Source organism: Maniola hyperantus, chromosome 21, assembly GCF_902806685.2.
Source record: "Maniola hyperantus chromosome 21, iAphHyp1.2, whole genome shotgun sequence".
Classification (NCBI taxonomy): domain Eukaryota; kingdom Metazoa; phylum Arthropoda; class Insecta; order Lepidoptera; family Nymphalidae; genus Maniola; species Maniola hyperantus.
The window spans coordinates 6,038,089-6,055,745 of NC_048556.1; the positions used below are offsets into that span (position 1 = coordinate 6,038,089).

Genomic DNA, 17,657 nt, shown 5'->3' on the forward strand with positions numbered 1-17,657 from the left:
GCTGATATACTGAGCACAGGTCCTCCCTCCTCTGGTCTGACCTCTTAAAATAAGATGGGTTTAACTTTAGGCCATAGTTTTCCTTTATATTTAAAGTGATATTTAATTGCTTTAAACGCACATAGCTCCGAAAAGTTAGAGGTACCCTGGATCCCTAAATCAAAGGTCGAAGTTTTAACCACTAGGCTATCACTGCTCTGTTTGTCGAATGATAAGAAGTTTGGGAAGATTATGATTAAACACCAGCAACCAAGGCAGTACAACCAGCGCGCAGCGCCAAAACAAGTTGGTCACGGATTTTAACGATTTTAAATCAATAAAATTAGTTCTTTCTGAACTCTTAAAGTATTTTCAACTTCTGTGTCCCATCTCCCGAGTCAACATATTTTATTGACGGCCACGCTAATTGCTATGTTAGCCTATGCACCTAGGTAGCTGATGTTAAATTTAAATAAAGGCTAGATCTATTTGCAGGTCATGCCTGTCGTAGAGGCGATGGCCGTTGGAGTCGAAAAGTCCTTGAGTGGAGACCGCGTTTAAGCAAGCGTAGTGTGGGACGCCCTCCAGCACGATGGACCGACGATATAAAGAGGCTGGCGGGAAGTGGCTGGATGAGGAAGGCTGAGGACCGGGTGTGGTGGCGCTCTTTAGGGAAGGCCTGTGTCCAACAGTGGACGTCCACAGGCTGATGATGATGATGATGATGATGATGATGATGATATATATTTAAATAAGGTTAGTAAAACCTTGTAAGCAGTAGAGATACGGCACAGACTGACGATTATGGAAAGATTTTGCTTCCTTATGGGATTATATTTGGGATATTGAAAGTATTGAGAAGTTAATTATGGTTGGGAACATGGATATGACTATCTCCTATCCAGTAGTCAGACCAACTGGAGAGACAAGTCACGAGAGACCGACTGGAGACAGAGAGATGGAATAATGGTAGTGAAAAGCTAACCAGGCGCTCGATTGCGGTAGAATGACAGCTACAATATCACGATCGTAATCACCTCTAATTGGTTGACGCTCGCTTACTATTGGATGCAATGCATTGTCAAACTCAAATTAAACTCAAATTATTTATTCAGAATTGGTAAAATTTTACGCTTCCTGATTGTAATTTTTTTTATTATTTGTAAGACGATATGATATATTGTTGCAAAAGAATAGCATAAATTCAGCCAATCACACGAATTATTGTGATTGTAATAATGATTGATGCAGTTTTTGCGGAATCGACCAGCATTTACAATACTTGTGAAGTTTTGTAATAAGATATCAGAATGACATAAAATATGAAATAACAATAAAAAGCATTATGTTCCGGTCGTGTACCTCACATCAATGAGATTATAACTGCAATTATGTGAACAAGGCAGACATCAGTGTACGTAGGGTTAAGGGTCGGATCTTTATTGCTGGTATCGGTGGAGTCACTTGAAATCATTAAGACGTTAAAAGGAATTTTGACCTCGTTTTCCTTATTGTCTTTTACCTTGTTATTAAACAATGAATAGGTACTTAATTATTGAAAATTATATTGGCACTGATTCATATAATTAAACCTTTATTAAATACAAATCAAACTGAATTGAATCGATACATCACATCAATAACTTTTGTTCTAGCATTAACGGGCTCATTATTGCTACCATGCTGGGCCATATTATGCCTTTCATAGAAGGAAGAAATATTGATTTATGGACTTTTTTAGGGTTCCGTACCACAAAAGGAAAAACGGAACCCTTATAGGATCACTTTGTTGTCTGTCTGTCAAGAAACTTCTTATTGACCTAGAATCCTGAAATTTGGCAGGTAGGTAGGTCTTATAGCAGACATTAGGGGCAAAATCTGAATACCGTGTATTTGTGGTTACATCACACCAAAAAAAATTAAATTGTTGTCATGAACTAATAATTAGTATTTTCAATATTCGAAGTAAGATAGCTATATCAAGTGGGGTACCATATGAATGGGCTTCACCTGTGCATTTTAAAACAGATTTTTATTTATTTTTATGCATCATAGTTTTTGAATTATCGTGCAATATGTCGAAAAAATACGACTGTAATATGGAACCTTCGTTGCGCGAGCTTGACTGGCACTTGGCCGGTTTTTTTACCAAAAATGTAATCATAAATCGTAAAATGTACCATCAAGCAATTGATAAAAAATCAAAGATTCTAAGAAAAAGACTAATCTACGCATACTCGTAATTTATTTATGTAGGTATGTATTTGCAATATTTTTTCATGTAGCAAAGTTTTATGAACAATATTAACATTACTAATTTACAAGCAACCTAATTAAGGTTGGTAGTTGATACGTAAATGCCGGAAGCTACATTTTTGCATGCAAGATAAACTAATAAAGTTCAATTTTACACGCGTCATGTATACGTTGGTTTTAATTTGATCCATATTGCATACACGTAAGGAGCGTTCTCGCTTCAACACACAGCTCAGGAAATTATAAATGTTGCAGGTGTTATTATATGTAGAGCGGAACTATCAGGTGACTAAGCGATACCATATAAACGCCCTGAACTTTCCAGATTTTGATTATAAAATGTAAAGAGCCCGCTTCATCAAAGCGACAACTCGTTGGCGGGTGGAGCCTAAATTCATTGCAGATAGTTACATAGAAACGTTTTAAATCCATGTTGCGCGTGTAAAGACTAAAGAGCTTGTGTAAGGAAAGAGTGAAATGGGTTAATATCTGCAACACCTGGACTACATATTATAGTTATAACGATAATGCAGCTTTCGTTTTAGGGTTCCGTACCTCAAAAGGAAAAACGGAACCCTTATAAGATCACTTTGTTGTGTGTCTGTCTGTCTGTCTATCTGTCTGTCAAGAAACCTACTTCCCGTTGACCTAGAATCATGAAATTTGGCAGGTAGGTAGATCTTATAGCTGGCTTTAGGGGAAAAATCTGAAAACTATGAATTTGTGGTCACATCACACAAAAATAAATAAATTGTGGTCATGAACTAATAGTTAGTATTTTCAACTTTCGAAGTAAACTATATCAAGTGGGGTATCATATGAAAGGTCTTCACCTGTACATTCTAAAACAGATTTTTATTTATTATTATGCATCATAGTTTTTGAATTATCGTTCAAAATGTCGAAAAAATACGACTGTAGTACGGAACCCTCATTGCGCGAGCCTGACTCGCACTTGGCCGGCTTTTTTCTTTGGGGTAACAACCGTAACAGAAATGATTATGATGGGCATCATTATGGTTTCTGTGGCCGCACAGAAATGTACGCGGTATATTAGCACCGTCTCTATTCTACTTCTCTACAAAGTATAAAACGAAGTCGCTTCCCGCAGTCTCTTCTTATGAAATATAACAAAATACCACATTGCACCTGTGCGAAGTCAGGGCGGGTCGCTAGTCCATACTAATATTATAAATGCGAAAGTGTCTGTCTGTCTGTCTGCTAGCTTTTCACGGGTCAACCATTCAACCGATTTTGACGAAATTTGGTACAGAGGTAGCTTGCAACCCGGGGAAGGAAATAGGCTACTTTTTATATCGGAAAGTTTAGGAGTTCCCACAGGATTTTGAAAAACCTAAATCCACGCGTACGAAGTCGCGGGCATCAGCTAGTTTCTTATAAAACAAGATGAAGGTCATCGATCTATTATACAAATTTAATGATCACATAGATCAGTCTACACGTTATATTTAGAAGATCATTCTAGCGATAGCTTTAATTATAATGTTCCTTGACAAATATTTATGAAACAAACAAGCGAAAAGTTGGCACGGGATAAAAATAACAGGAGAATATTTTCGTATTCTGTAAAAATAGAATTAAAAAAATACTATTGCAAATTGAACACTTACGTTAAAACATAAATCGCCAGGATGGTTTGTGAAATAATCAAACAGTGCAATCGCGTAAGGTTCTTCATCGTCATCTGATGTGTCTGGCACATCGAACTCTTGGTCTTCCGGCCAGACTACTGGTAAATCATCGTCTAGGATTTCTGGGGGTGGCGGTGGTGGGATGGTAGGCATCGGTGGTGTCGACTCCCTCTCGGGCGACTCTTCGTGATCCCAACTGAAAAGCTTCGAGTCCTGCAAAAGGATTTTTATTATGAGAGAACATTGCAAACAAAAAGCAGCCTCACCTATGGAAACTATACAAAACATTCTTCTCTTGCAAGTTGCAACACACTAGATAGATCAATGGCAATGGTTCGAAAAACAAACAGGACTAGAAGGAGGAAAAAATGTTATGAGTGCTCATGAATCACTTAATCCTTTGATAGCCTGAAGGACATAAAATGCTTTTTATCCCGGAAATCATAGTTCGCATGGGTTGGTATAAGTTGCGAATGTAGATTGCAGGATGAGTTGCGAATGGATAGACTTGTTTCGAAACCTTTATAAACGATACAAAAAGTACAAAAAATATTTTTTCTGTCTGTACCTGCTCTTTATTTACTCTCTCTGAAATCAGATATACTTAACGTAATTTTAAAAATGTTGGCAATCCTACTTCCATGATCAAAGAATTACATGAAATTAGATACCTACCTATTTATTATTTATGATATTATCAGTTCACTAAATGATTCATTTCATTACTCATTCATTACTGATAAAAAATCTTCTTGGAATTACTATAAAAATAAAAAATGCAGAATCCCTCTACACTGCTGAGATTCTTAGTTATCAGTTATAGGACTTACCAGCTATAATCAGGTTATGGGTTTCATGAATAAATAAGCAAGTAAGTAATGACTACCCATATTATAAATGTGAAAGTGTGTTAGTTTGTTGGTTTGTCCTTCAATCACATCGCAACGGAGCAACAGATTGGCGCGATTTTTTGCATGGGTATAGTTAAAGACCTGGAAGACTGGACATAGGTTACTTTTTATTCCGGAAAATCAAAGTTCTCACGGGTGTTTTTAAAACCTAAATGCACGCAGACGAAGTAGAGAGACAAAAAAATTATACAGATTTTTCAAGTAAATTCTTCATCCAATTAAGACAGTATCTAGCTCATAACAATATTGTTTTGTCTAAATTCATGATTTCAGTTTTATTTCAATGTTGGGTTGGGTCAAGGATAATGGGAATATGTATTTTGTTAATTTTAACCAACTTCTTCTTATTAAGTACTTAGCATGTTTATCTTACTATAAATTCCTAGAAAGTATTGAAGAATAGCTTTTGCACTCAGAGACAACATAACTGTCTATCAGGTAAAGAATTTTCAGAATTGGATCATTAGTTCCAGAGATTACCTCCTACATCTAAATTTACTTTACCTCTGTATAATATTACTTAGTCCTGAAAAAAAATTATTATATACGACAATCGGTCCGCTGCTCATTTTCATACAATAGAACATTTGAATATCTTAAAATGTAATTTAAGCCATGATCATGTTGACTCGATCTTTTTGCACATTTACATTACAATTAGCTGATGAAGGCAATTTGGTGTAAGACTTTAGCTTCCATTTAAACAAATGTCTAATAGTTATATTACATTAGCCTCTCCATTTTTCTAATACTATGACATAAATTATTATGTGCTTTAATGGAATGCTAATTTACATAATTACTTATTTTTAGTGTAAATGCTAATTTTCATAATTAGTGTTTTCAGCTCTACAAAAGGAAATGATGCAATTGACTATTTCTCAGTTAGCACTTTGCACAAGCAATGCATACGACTATACTTTGCATGTTTAATATGATCTGCTCTGCAAATAACTTGTTTTGCATTGACAGATAGTTAGTTTGGTTTTTTAACAATTTATTACTAGGCTGATTCCCATAAAATAAAGACTGGACCAACAATCTTTCACTGTAGTCTTCGAAGTATTTTAATTGACAAAGTCAAGGAAAGTCAAGAAAGAGAAGGAAAGGACAACAAATAATGGACAGATGAAATTGCACGACAAGTCAAGTAACAAAAAGAGAACAGTGAAAGATTTTGGACTATTGCATCCAATTTTGGTCTGGTGGGAGGCTTCTGCTGTGGCTAGTTACCACCCTACCGGCAAAGCCGTGCCGCCAAGCGATTTAGCATTCCGGTACATTGCTGTGTAGAAGCCAAAGGGGTGTGGTTTTAATAAAAAAAACTGCCATATCTCTTGAATAAGAGATCCAATAGAACTTCTAAAACTTTTCTCTACATAGTTTCTGGAGCGGGAAGCACACTGCACACACAATAGATGCAAAATTTACATGCAGAAACCTGCCTAGAAAGATAGAAAAAAGAAGGGGTTCTAAAATATAATAAATATTGGAATCACTCACCACACTGTCTCCGAAGCCATTGCTAATTTTCTGTATAGGTGTTTTTGTATTAACACTCATAGATGTTATCTGGAAGTTGCTTCCAAATGTACTCTTCAGTAAGGCAGAGTTATCTGGTGGTTTAGGTCTTGCTGGCTTCGCACGAATTATAGTTGGCCCTTTTGAAGGTGCAATTGAATAATGGCTACTTGAATTGCTCAATGTCTCAAATGTATCTGTGTTATATGTTGGTTTCTTGGGTAGCGAAGGCTTTGAAACCGGGGGTGAGAACGGATCAATGGTTGAGAAATCATCTAACGTATCTTCCTTACTCAAAGGTTTTCTTGAATGCAGGAAGAGATCAAAGTCATCTTCAAATCCACTCTCAGCTTGGGAGGCGCTACCCCCACTGAATGCATTATGGTGATTCGTTGAAGTTGTAGCATCTGATCCAAAACTATCAACACTGACACCGTCACTACTAGACCTAGTTGTGAACGTGGGGGAACTGGGTGGGGATGAAAAGTCTATCAAAGTCCCTGTTTGTATATTGACACGCTCACATCTAGGAAACATTTTATTAGGGTCCACTTCACTACCTAGATCTGTAAATGTTTGATTAGTTGCACTCGGATGATTTACTGTAGTTTTAGTCTTCCTTGATAGTAGAGATGTTAGCACTGTAGGTCTACGTATGAAGTGTGAAGGTTTGGCAGGCACATCTGGCTGTTTGGACACTTTTGGTGGTGGTGGTCTGGGTGGAGGCTTCTTTTTCTGCCCAAATTGTGGTGTTGGTTCAAACACATCAGCTCCAAAGGGGTCGTCATTCCAATTCGTGACAGGTGAGTATCTATTCACTGCCATCCCTGGAACACCTGGGGCTGCCCTCGTTGGACCCTTCATTCCTGCACAAAGAGTATTTACTTTTATTTACAAAACATTTTAACTATCTGGACCAACAAAAGCAGACAATTTCTTATCACTGCCTTTCAATTTCACAACAAACTTGTAACTAGAGTAAAGATGTTTAATGTTTTAAGGAAGTCACTAGGTACATCTCTGTAAGAACATAAGATTAATTGAAAGTTTTGTAGCTTGAAGCTTCAAGGAAAACAAGGTATTATTAATAATATGACTGCATTCTGACCTGAAAATCCACTTGGTGACTTCTAATAACTATACTAAATAACTAAACACAATATTGAGGACAAAACTATGCGTAATTTCGCACTATAAATCTAATTAGGAGCTTTATCGACGAACGCCGTTTCGAAACTAAACTGAAACTGTTGGTTACTCAATAGTCAATAGTCAATTTTCAATGGACAATGATCACAGCTGATAGCAACGCCAGCGCGGTATTTAGCGGATGTTCAACCCGATAAACAATAATTGATAAAACAGATCCACCCACTGGGGATACATGTGCATCGCGCTTTACGTAGTAGGTATAATGTATGTGCCAGGTACGAGATAGCACGGCCTTGATAAGTTGATATTCACGTCATAACAACGCACATCGAATTTTATTTACATAAGACTTTTTGTTTAACAGGTCGCAAATTTTACTACTGCCTATAAAAACTTGAGCATTTGGACTTGAGGAGCATTAATACACAAATTTTAATACACACCATGCTTAAATATTTCCATTTCGAGTTTCTGTAATAAATGACAAAGCCAGTAATAACTTCGAAAGTTCAATTTTCAATTTCTCACTCTTTTTCTACACGATATTCTATGTAATTCTACATCCACTACATGATAAAACATGTTAACATGAATGAACGAGATATTTTATCAATTATTTATCGTATTTTATTTTCGTATTTTATGAATAAAATATCAAACAGAACAAGTTTACACCGTTAGAAGATTAGGTATTTTATTGTTTCGTTGCATGATTTGTTGACCTGTCATTTGAACGTGAAGTTTTGTTTTTCACGTTTGATCATTATGACAAGCCTTAAAACTTTAAAACCTCCTAAACTATTTAGAAAAAATATCACGGTATGCAAAAAAATTAACTGTTAATTTTTTATTGGAAAAAATTAAATAAAAACAAATATTTTCATTAATTAACATAAAATATATATTCCGTAATGTAAAATTAATTTACAAGTAAATATAAAGGTAAATAACTAGTTAACAAAAGATTAATTTTTTCTTCCTTTTTTGTGTTTGTCTGGACTCTGATAGAGACAATATGATCTTATGAAATAGAAATACTGTGTGAGAATGATGTCAAATAATATGAATATAGCACGCTCGTCCTTTAGACATGCTGCAATTCATTGGCTTTTGATAGCCAAGACGGAAACATTAAATTCTCCTCCAAAACTAAATTAACTAGGTAGTTATAGTGTTTTGATTATAATAATTTACTTTTCATTTTTATTGTCCATGCGCAGACAAAATAACGAACTGACTAACTACCAACGATTACAAAGAAGATGAAGCTGCAGCTACATACAATAACTCGAGTGACAAAATACACATAGGTACTCTTTTAAAAAGTTGGCAGTATAATAAGAAAAATCTTTAGAAGCTTCTTTATGTTTCTTGTGTAGTTAACCAAGTGAACCTCATTAAATACTAAATCATGCTAAACTGATATGTCTATTAGATACTGGTACCTACAGACTGCCAATTTTTTCTGAAATCTGGTAAGCGCTAAATTAGGGGCTGTATCCTGCTAAAATCGTAGGATTCTGCTAAATTTGGTCACCCAGCGTTTAAAATCAGTTGGCGTCAAAATTAGTGTAATTTTTTTTGTCATTGTCACTTGCACAGAGTACTTTGTAATGTCACATGTCACTTGTCAGAATTCATAACAAAAAATTTTTGGGTTAACCTACAAAATAATAAAGAATAATTTATAATAAAAATGTAATTAATTACTAATTAGATAATTTAAAGGTTGTACCATTGTTAGATTAATTCTCCAGTGTTAAATTAATTCCCGTAGTTGTTTTATTTATTTAGTGACAAAATGTGGAATTATAAACAATTAATGGAAAATTCTTAAAATTAACTAAATAATATAAATAATTTCTATACTTACTAATTCATTCAATTGACAGAAATGAACAATGTGCTCAAATTTAATAATTCAGATGCCTTTAGACATTCTAATAAATATATTAGCCCGTTTGGAACTTTGTGATCTTCGTAATTTAATGTTAACATGTAAATCTTTTACAAATTTAATATTGAACGATAACACATTGTGGAGGATCAAATGTTCAAGAAGACTTATTTTGAAAAATAAGAGGAGGTATAGTACTGGACTCATCGATGTAGACTAAATCTAGTAATTCAATCTGAACATGAAGCATATAAATTGTACACCGATTGGGCTTGAGTAGGTATTTAATCGTTAGTCTAAGACGTGTGCAGACTGCCATGTTGCAACTTCAGTTTGGACTACTACTTGTTTTGGCATCATTCTATTCATTGTATGATTACTTAATAAATACTCTTCAGTTTTAATAAAACAGTACAGTGACTGACACACACGGCCCATAAATAAAACTAAGATAGGAGAAGGAAATCTCACAGGATCGTTAAAAAAATCTAAAGCACATAGTCACAGGAATGAGCTAGTGATACAATAAAAGTCTCTCTTTAACCGAATCTTAGGGACCAACTATTTTCTGGAGTGATACATACATGATCCAACAATAGTGAACATAAAGAGAGTATATTGTATTGTATTTTAAGTAAACTGGGTAAACATAGCAATTAGTAATGTTTATGTTAACTAAAGAAAGTTATTAATTTACTATAGTTATATCAGTGGGCTAGTGGTAGATCCACTTGGCAATTCAAATGCACTTGTGAAAGTTTGATTGAATAAAAAAATATTAATTTCTATAACCTGTAGGTTACTTACTTGGAAGAAGTACTAATTTGTTTTTTTTATTGCAGTGAATTGATACCGTTTTCCTGGTATAATAAATGCAGAATATCACATAACTGGTGTAAGGGAATTTATAGAAACAAGGTAAACAAAATTATGATTTCATTTCAGAAAATAAAATAAAAATGATTAAGTATGTACCGTACCTATTTCATTTACAAAACAAGTCCTTGTAAAAAAACGTGCAAATGAACAGAACAAAACTTCATCCTTAATTCTTTTTATTATTAACCTTACAATACATTGTATTGAGAAACTTACCTTATTCAAATTATGTTAAATTATAAGTATAGAAGCAGGTATTATTTTGTGGAAATCCATGGTATACAATGAACCAAAGCTATAATCTGCTGAAAAAGATCAGATTCATATGGTTATAGCAAATTAAGCTTCTAGTTAATTGTAAAGTATAAATCACCTAAACATGAATAATAATATACTCCCAATAAAATTGTGAGTGAGAGGAGTTGCGTGAGTGGTAAGCCTCAATAGCTCAACGGGTAGAGGAGTGGTCTGAAAACCGAAAGGTCGCCGGTTCAAACCCCGCCCGTTGCACTATTGTCGTACCTACTCCTAGCACAAGCTTGACGCTTAGTTGGAGAGGAATTTAAAAAAAAATATTTTCAAAGACTGACATCCGTTAGCTCATCTTGTGAGCCTATTTTCATCCTATTTTATATGTGCACTTTATATAGACTCACCCTGTATGATATGGCTGAAATAAATAAATAATAATTTATTCACAAGAACGTTGGTACAAAAAAGATGGAAGTATACAATATATAGCCCATAACATTCGACTAAATTAATAGTGTGCAAATATTTTAAGAGGGAGATCAAAAATTAAGTTATTAAACATTATCAACAATAAAATTATCCTTATACAGCATGCAATCAATAAAATGTCACAACATATTAAAAGAACTAGCCGACCCGCCCCGGCTTCGCTCGGGTGGAGTATTTCGGACTGGGAGTGTCATCGTGAAGCCGTTCCTTGATACTTAAAATATCAATTCACTATCAGAAATTCTAAAATCCCCACGATTTAGGACTTTAGTACTTTGCAGCATCAGGATTGAGGAGTTAGGATCCGAAGTTCAATGATGTAGCCTATGCTTGGTACCTAAATTAATTTTGCATCATCCGCAGTTACTGAAACATTATAGTTTAGGAGTGCTGTACCCTACATCATCAGGGTTGAGGAGTTGGCACTTGAAGTCTGAGAATAAAGTCGTTGCTTGGTACCTACAATATGAATTCACTATGAACACTTCCTGAATCTTGATAACTCAGGCGGGCAGTAACCCTGCAGCATCAGGATTAAGGTAGCTCAGTTCGGTGCTTTCTCCATACAAACGTAGGAGGGAAAATACAACAATATTCGATATTGTACGCACAAAAGTGAGAATTATATCGATTTATCTCGTCATTATCTAGGTTCAATGATATCTAAAACATTGAAAAAAATATTGATTTAAAAGTTACGAGCCTCAAAAGATTCCTATTTTAACACTAAATTTATGACAACTTTGGGTGTACATAAATAAGATTAGGGATATGAAAATTCTAAAACAATTTATCATTAGACGTAGTTTATTTACTCATTAGTTGAAATAACTTTACTTTGCAAACATAAATTCAACAGTATTTGCTCAAAAATTCTTTACCTAAACCCTTTTCGCGCGCTTGATTTCAGTGAAAATCATCGTGCCTCTCAACTTTCTCATACAATGTCAAGTGAAAAGCAAATATGTTACCCACTTGCGCTGCCAGTTTTGGTCAAGCGTCCTGCGTCACCTTAAGGGGTTGAATCTAGAATTTTTTATGTGACCACCACGAAAACTTTTTTGTTGATTTAAAAAAAATTGCAAATCGGTCCAGAAACCTCGAAAAAATCGATGTAGAAAAAAGAACCACCTCCTTTTTGACAGTCGGTTAAAAACCGATGACCTTGAAATATTTACGGAACAATCTTTAAAATATTCTCTTTCTAACAAAAATAGAATGAATGAAATCGGACTACGCGTTAATGAATTACAACTCAGTATACATTTTAACTTTCATCCCCTCTTCCACGGGAACCATGCTGAATTTCGGGATAAAAAGTATCCTATAGTCTTCCTCATAGTATGACCTCAAATCGTACCAAGTTTCATTGGAATCCATTCAGTAGTTTCAGCGTGATGCGCGGCCGTGATACAGACAGACAGACAGACAGATAGACAGACAGACAAAAATGAAAAAAATTACAGTTTTGGGTTCAGTATCGATTACAGAGTGCCCTCGAAAATAAATTTTCAAAATATCTTCAATGTACAGAATTTGACCTGTTACAGTTTTATGTACAGAATTTGACCTGTTACAGTTTTATTATAAGTATTGATGAAGGTATGTTATAGACAAATTTAAGTATAGTTTTTGAACAAAATATAATATTTTGTAGGTAATTATCCAACATGCAACCAACTACATGCCTTGGCTACAGTTGTGCAGCTCTGAAGTATGGTACCTGTCAGTGGGGTCAGACCTGCGATGCTATTCAGTTGATAAGAGAGGTTTACCAATTTCCAGTCTTCTATGGACCATACATGTACCAACTGTCAAGAGAGATGATGTACGCACAAATGATATCTCAAGGTTCATTGTGAAAGATAATATAATTATTTGTGGGAACAGGTAAGAAAAAATACTTCTTCATATCCTTAGATTTTCTCTGTAGACTCACCCGTATTCACAATCATTACCTACTATGAGGTCTCACAGTGTGCCTGAATGCACAGTGTAGGTTCCACCAGTCAGATTACTGAATCACGTCAATTTTCAATGACACTGTGCGTTCGAGCGCACTGTGAGACCTTATAGTAATGTTTGTCAATATGGGTGTCTGTCTAGTGAAAGTGTGCCTGAATGCACAGTGTAGGTTCCACCAGTCAGATTACTGAATCACGTCAATTTTCAATGACCTGATTGGTGGATTCCACACTGCGTTCGAGCGCAATGTGAGACCTTATAGTAATGTTTGTGAATATGGGTGTCTGTCTAGTGTCGCAGGCATCATCTAGTAATAATATATTTTTTTAATTAAAAATATATCTCCGGTCCATCCGCCTTCTAATCGAAGGTCGGGGGTTCGATCCCGGGCACGCACCTCTAAGTTTTCGGAGTTATGTGCGTTTTAAAGTAATTAAATATCACTTGCTTTAAAGGTGAAGGAAAACATAGTGAGGAAACCTGCATGCCTGAGAGTTCTCCATAATGTTCTCAAAGGTGTGTGAAGTCTACCAATCCGCACATGGCCAGCGTGGTAGACTACGGCCAAAACCCTTCTCACTCTGAGAGGTGACCCACGCTCTGTAGTGAGCCGGCGATGGGTTGATAATGATGATGATGGATGTTTCCGATTAATATGATTTATTACACAATTTTTTTGTTTATTTTTAATCAAACATCATAACTTTGAATAATTATTGGGAAAAATATTTCAATCTTTTTAGAGATGGGTGTGCAGCAGTATACTCATATGATAATCCGAGAAGAAGACCTAATTTATTGATGCATATTAAAGATGGCCATGAGAATGGTCTTGTAGAAGTTTCGGCAGTAGAAAAAATACGAGACACCATAATCACTGCATCTAGTGATTGTTCGTACATATGTTTTTGGGAATGCAGAAAGGATGAAAATAATTCTTATTACAATAATGTAGACTGTAAGTTATTATAGTACCTATCATCCATACTAATAAACTGCGACAATGGGGCCGATTCTCTTGTACACAATCTCTAAACTAAACTAAATTAACAGATAGAAAATCTAGTGCTATCCTTTTCCGCAAGCAACATTATGAAAGGGAAGGACGTGCCATTTTAGTTTAATTTAGAGATTGTGTACAACGGAATTAGCCACATTGTGTCTGTCTGCAATCTTTTCAAGACCAATCCATTTAAATTTTAAAATTAAAACCCACAGGATTCCCACAGTATTTTTAACATTTAAATGATTTTGCGCAGATTTTTTCATTTCACGAATGCACTTTTATACATTTAACTAGTATTTTTTATACATTTAATAGATCCTAAATATATGATCTAGGGCATTTGGCCTATTGCTGGAGAGAGTAATCAGTCAAATCCACGCTCTTTTACGTAATCCTCGATTCGAATTATTAAGTGTATTGTGCTTTTTTCAGGAGCATATATTGAATAGATTTTTTAAACATGAGTGTAAACTGTAAATTTCTTATTACAGGCAAAACAGATTATAAGTTGCTAAATGAGATTGGCTGTAGATGCATTGCCGCTAATGATGCGCAAGACAGACTGGCGCTTGGTCCTAATGGAAATAGTAAGCCCCTTTTACTTGACGTCGATACGTATGTTGACTTTTTACTTTTACTACTAGGCTTTTGCTTTGAAAATATCCTTAATTGTGCAAACTAATAAATCTCAGACTGCGTAAGTGCTTCCCGGGCGAAGCCAGGGCAGGCCGCTATCTGTATTTAGAAAATTCAAAATCCTGACTGACTGACTTATGTATCAACGCACGGCCTAAACCTCTGGTCCTAGACACATAAAATTTGGAGGGTATCCCCTTTTTAAGGAGTAGGTATCCACTGAGAAAGGATTTTTCGAAATTCCACCCCTAAGTAGGTAAATGGGGGTTTAAAATTTATGTAGTCCACGCGGACTAAGTCGCGAGCATAAGCTAGTTACCTAATATTATAAATGCGAAAGTGGGTTTGTCTGTCTGTTGCCGTTTTAGTAGAGCCTCAATAGCTCAACCGGTAAAGGAGTGGACTGAAAACCGCAAGTTCGACGGTTCAAACCCCGCCCGTTGCACTATTATCGTACCTACTCCTAGCACAAGCCTGACGCTTAGTTGGAGAGGAAAGGGGAATATTAGTCATTTAACATGGCTAATATTCTTTTTTTAAAAAATGCGCTTACGAAATTTTGTACGCAGATAGCATGCATGCCGGAGATGGAGATGTGCTGATTGGCAGACTTCACACACCTTTCAGAACATTATGGAGAACTCACAGGAACATGATGTTTTCCTTCGCCGTCAAAGCAAGTGATATTAAATTTCTTAAAATGCACATGATTTGGAAACCTGTAAAATACCAACAGATATTTTTTTCTTGACGCCGACTGTACCTGAAAATTTATTTCCAGTGGTACCTTTTTAATGTCATCGGATGCTACTAGGAATCCCAAACAGGTGGTGCGAGATATCCAGTGGCACGATGGAAACTGTGTGGCATGTGTCACCCACTCGGGAAAATTAAACTTAGTTGATGTTAGGAGTTCTGCAGTGGTATGTATTGCTTCTTATACACAACGAGCTTATGCTCGCGACTTTGTCCGCGTGGACTACGCAAATTTCAAACCCCTATTTCACCCTGTTTGGGGTTGAATTTTCAAAAATCCTTTCTTAGCGGATGCCTATGGCATAATAGCTATCTACATGCTAAATTTCAACCCGATCCGTCCAGTACTTTGAGCTGTGCGTTGACAGATCAGTCAGTCAGTCAGTCACCTTTTCCTTTTATATATACTTATAGAAACTTACATAAAATAAATTTGGTATTTTATAATTTACTAGCTTGTTCCCGCACCTTCGTCCACGTGGACTACACAAATTTAAAACCTTTATTTTAACTCCTTAGGGGTTGCATTTTCAAAAATCCTTTCTTAGCGGATGTTGACGTATCAAATAGATAAGTCAGTCAGTCAGTCAGCTTTTTCTTTTATATACATAGATAAATTTCCTCTAGTCTGGTGCCGCCGAGCGATTTAGCGTTCCAGTACGATGCCGTGTAAACCAAAGGGGTATGCGTTTAATAAAAACTGCCATACCATATCCCTTCCACGTTATCGTTTCGTTCCGTTTGTGATTGGATGGTGCCTCAAAATGGTTTACGTAACAGAGAGAGCCCTGTACTAACTTCTTTCCTTGGATAGAGAGTAATGAAATAATCACAATTTCTGTGTTAGCCTCCCCTGTTTGAAAACAATGCTTATTCCAGGTGTATGAAACGCAGGACCCTTTCCAATCGTCCCTGTATTGCCTCAAGACTGACTCAGACCGCGCCGTGGTGGTCGGCTCGTCGGAATACTCGCGATGTGTTCTCTTCGACTTGCGCTCCACTCGCCATATTCAGGTATTACTTTTTATTTATAACTAGCTGACCTGCCCCGGCTTCGCTCGGGTGGACTTTAGAAAATTGAGGGGAGGTTGAATTAAATTTTTGTCTCCGTAAGAACCATCCTCGTACTTCAAGGAATATTATAAAAAAAGAATTACCAAAATCGGTTCAGCTGTTCTCGAGATTTGTGATGAGCAATAAATTTAGTGATTCATTTTTATATTATAGACCAGGTACTTATAAGTCCCACAAATTGCTATTGCGCTGGAACCATGTCTCATTAACATTCAAATGACGTCATTTTGACGTCAGCCGAAATAAAAATATACCATCAGCTCGAAACTTCAGTCTAGTGCTGACGTCACTAAAATGGCGGCCACGCGCATTAGCAATCTGCGGGACTTATAGTAGAACTGACTTTGTTATAAGTAAGTATGCAAATGTAAAAGTCTTTAAAAAAATTGGCAATCAGTGGGGACTGACAACAGAAGTGAAATTTAAAATTATGAAATAACAGTGATTTTAGGATTCGTACCCAAAAGGATCTCTTATAGGATCTTATCTGTCTGTTGTGTCTGTCAATTCAATGGAATCAAAACCTACCTATAGGGTACTTCCCGTTCACCTGGAATTATGATCATACTGAATTGTCGATTCATCAATAATTCATGACACTTGATTCCGTCTCAAAAACCATAACGAGTACAGTAGCTGGCAAGAAACGTTGTACATCAGCCTTTAGGATGAGATTTCGGCTTTGTAGAGCGTTGTCTCTGTCACTCATACCTATGTGACGCTTTGTCGGTCACAACAACAGACAACGCTCTACAAAACCGCTATCGCTTTCTAAAGGTTGATGTACAATATTTTCTTAGCGCCTTAAGAAATAATTTGATTGTTTCAGATGTATTTCACCCAGAAAAAGTCTTCTCCAATCTACAGCCTGGACTTTGATTCAACCAAACTAATAGCTGCAGCTGATCGAGGGGTAGCAAGTTTAAACTTCAATGTCAGTGCGGCTACAACACTAGCAAAAGATTTCTCACATGCATTTCAATTTGAAAATAGATAGTAATATTGTATTATAAAAAATATTATGTATAGGTACCTATATTTAATTATTGTGAAATGATTCATTCTTTAATTTAACCTTGCTGCGGGGCTTGTTATAAGTGTTTTAAAAGAAATTTGTAGATAGTTAGTTACCTATCAACTGTTTTAAGATTTTTTCTGCTGATTGATATGCAGGTTTTGGAAATGCGAGAAGTGTACCAATGTTACCCGTTTCTGATATACATAAGTGGGAT

General features: G+C 35.8%; 2 protein-coding genes across 3 annotated transcripts in view; one reads left to right on the forward strand and one right to left on the reverse strand.

Moving 5' to 3' along the window:
- The window catches only part of l(3)05822 (lethal (3) 05822), a 28,518-nt gene extending 20,336 nt beyond the window's left edge, over positions 1 to 8,182 (reverse strand). The window contains exons 1-3 of one of the 2 annotated variants that reach the window (XM_034980152.2): positions 7,915 to 8,182; positions 6,302 to 7,185; positions 3,867 to 4,100 (exon numbers count right to left, since the gene is read on the reverse strand). In XM_034980152.2, coding sequence (XP_034836043.1) covers positions 3,867 to 4,100; positions 6,302 to 7,185; positions 7,915 to 7,933 — 1,137 coding nt within the window. In that variant the 5' untranslated portion in view covers positions 7,934 to 8,182. Of the gene's footprint in view, positions 1 to 3,866; positions 4,101 to 6,301; positions 7,186 to 7,427; positions 7,737 to 7,914 lie in introns of those variants that run through there. The other variant, XM_034980153.2, reaches the window with a different exon arrangement.
- Positions 8,183 to 9,080: 898 nt separating this feature from the next.
- LOC117992455 (F-box/WD repeat-containing protein 4) lies at positions 9,081 to 17,482 on the forward strand. Its single transcript, XM_069505750.1, has 8 exons — positions 9,081 to 9,557; positions 10,211 to 10,286; positions 12,646 to 12,878; positions 13,697 to 13,911; positions 14,451 to 14,574; positions 15,377 to 15,518; positions 16,231 to 16,365; positions 17,255 to 17,482. Exons 1-8 carry the CDS (start codon positions 9,373 to 9,375, stop codon positions 17,420 to 17,422), a joined length of 1,278 nt encoding a protein of 425 aa, XP_069361851.1. The 5' UTR covers positions 9,081 to 9,372; the 3' UTR covers positions 17,423 to 17,482.
- The last annotated feature ends 175 nt before the right edge of the window (positions 17,483 to 17,657 follow it).

What these genes read in the sequence shown, in the direction of transcription:
- LOC117992455 (XM_069505750.1), top strand. Translation starts at nt 9,373, where the DNA reads ATGTGCTCAAATTTAATAATTCAGATGCCTTTAGACATTCTAATAAAT. An exon ending in ATAATTATTTGTGGGAACAG is followed by an intron (nt 12,879 to 13,696) that starts GTAAGAAAAAAT and finishes CAATCTTTTTAG; the next exon opens with AGATGGGTGTGCAGCAGTAT. An exon ending in TTATTACAATAATGTAGACT is followed by an intron (nt 13,912 to 14,450) that starts GTAAGTTATTAT and finishes TTCTTATTACAG; the next exon opens with GCAAAACAGATTATAAGTTG.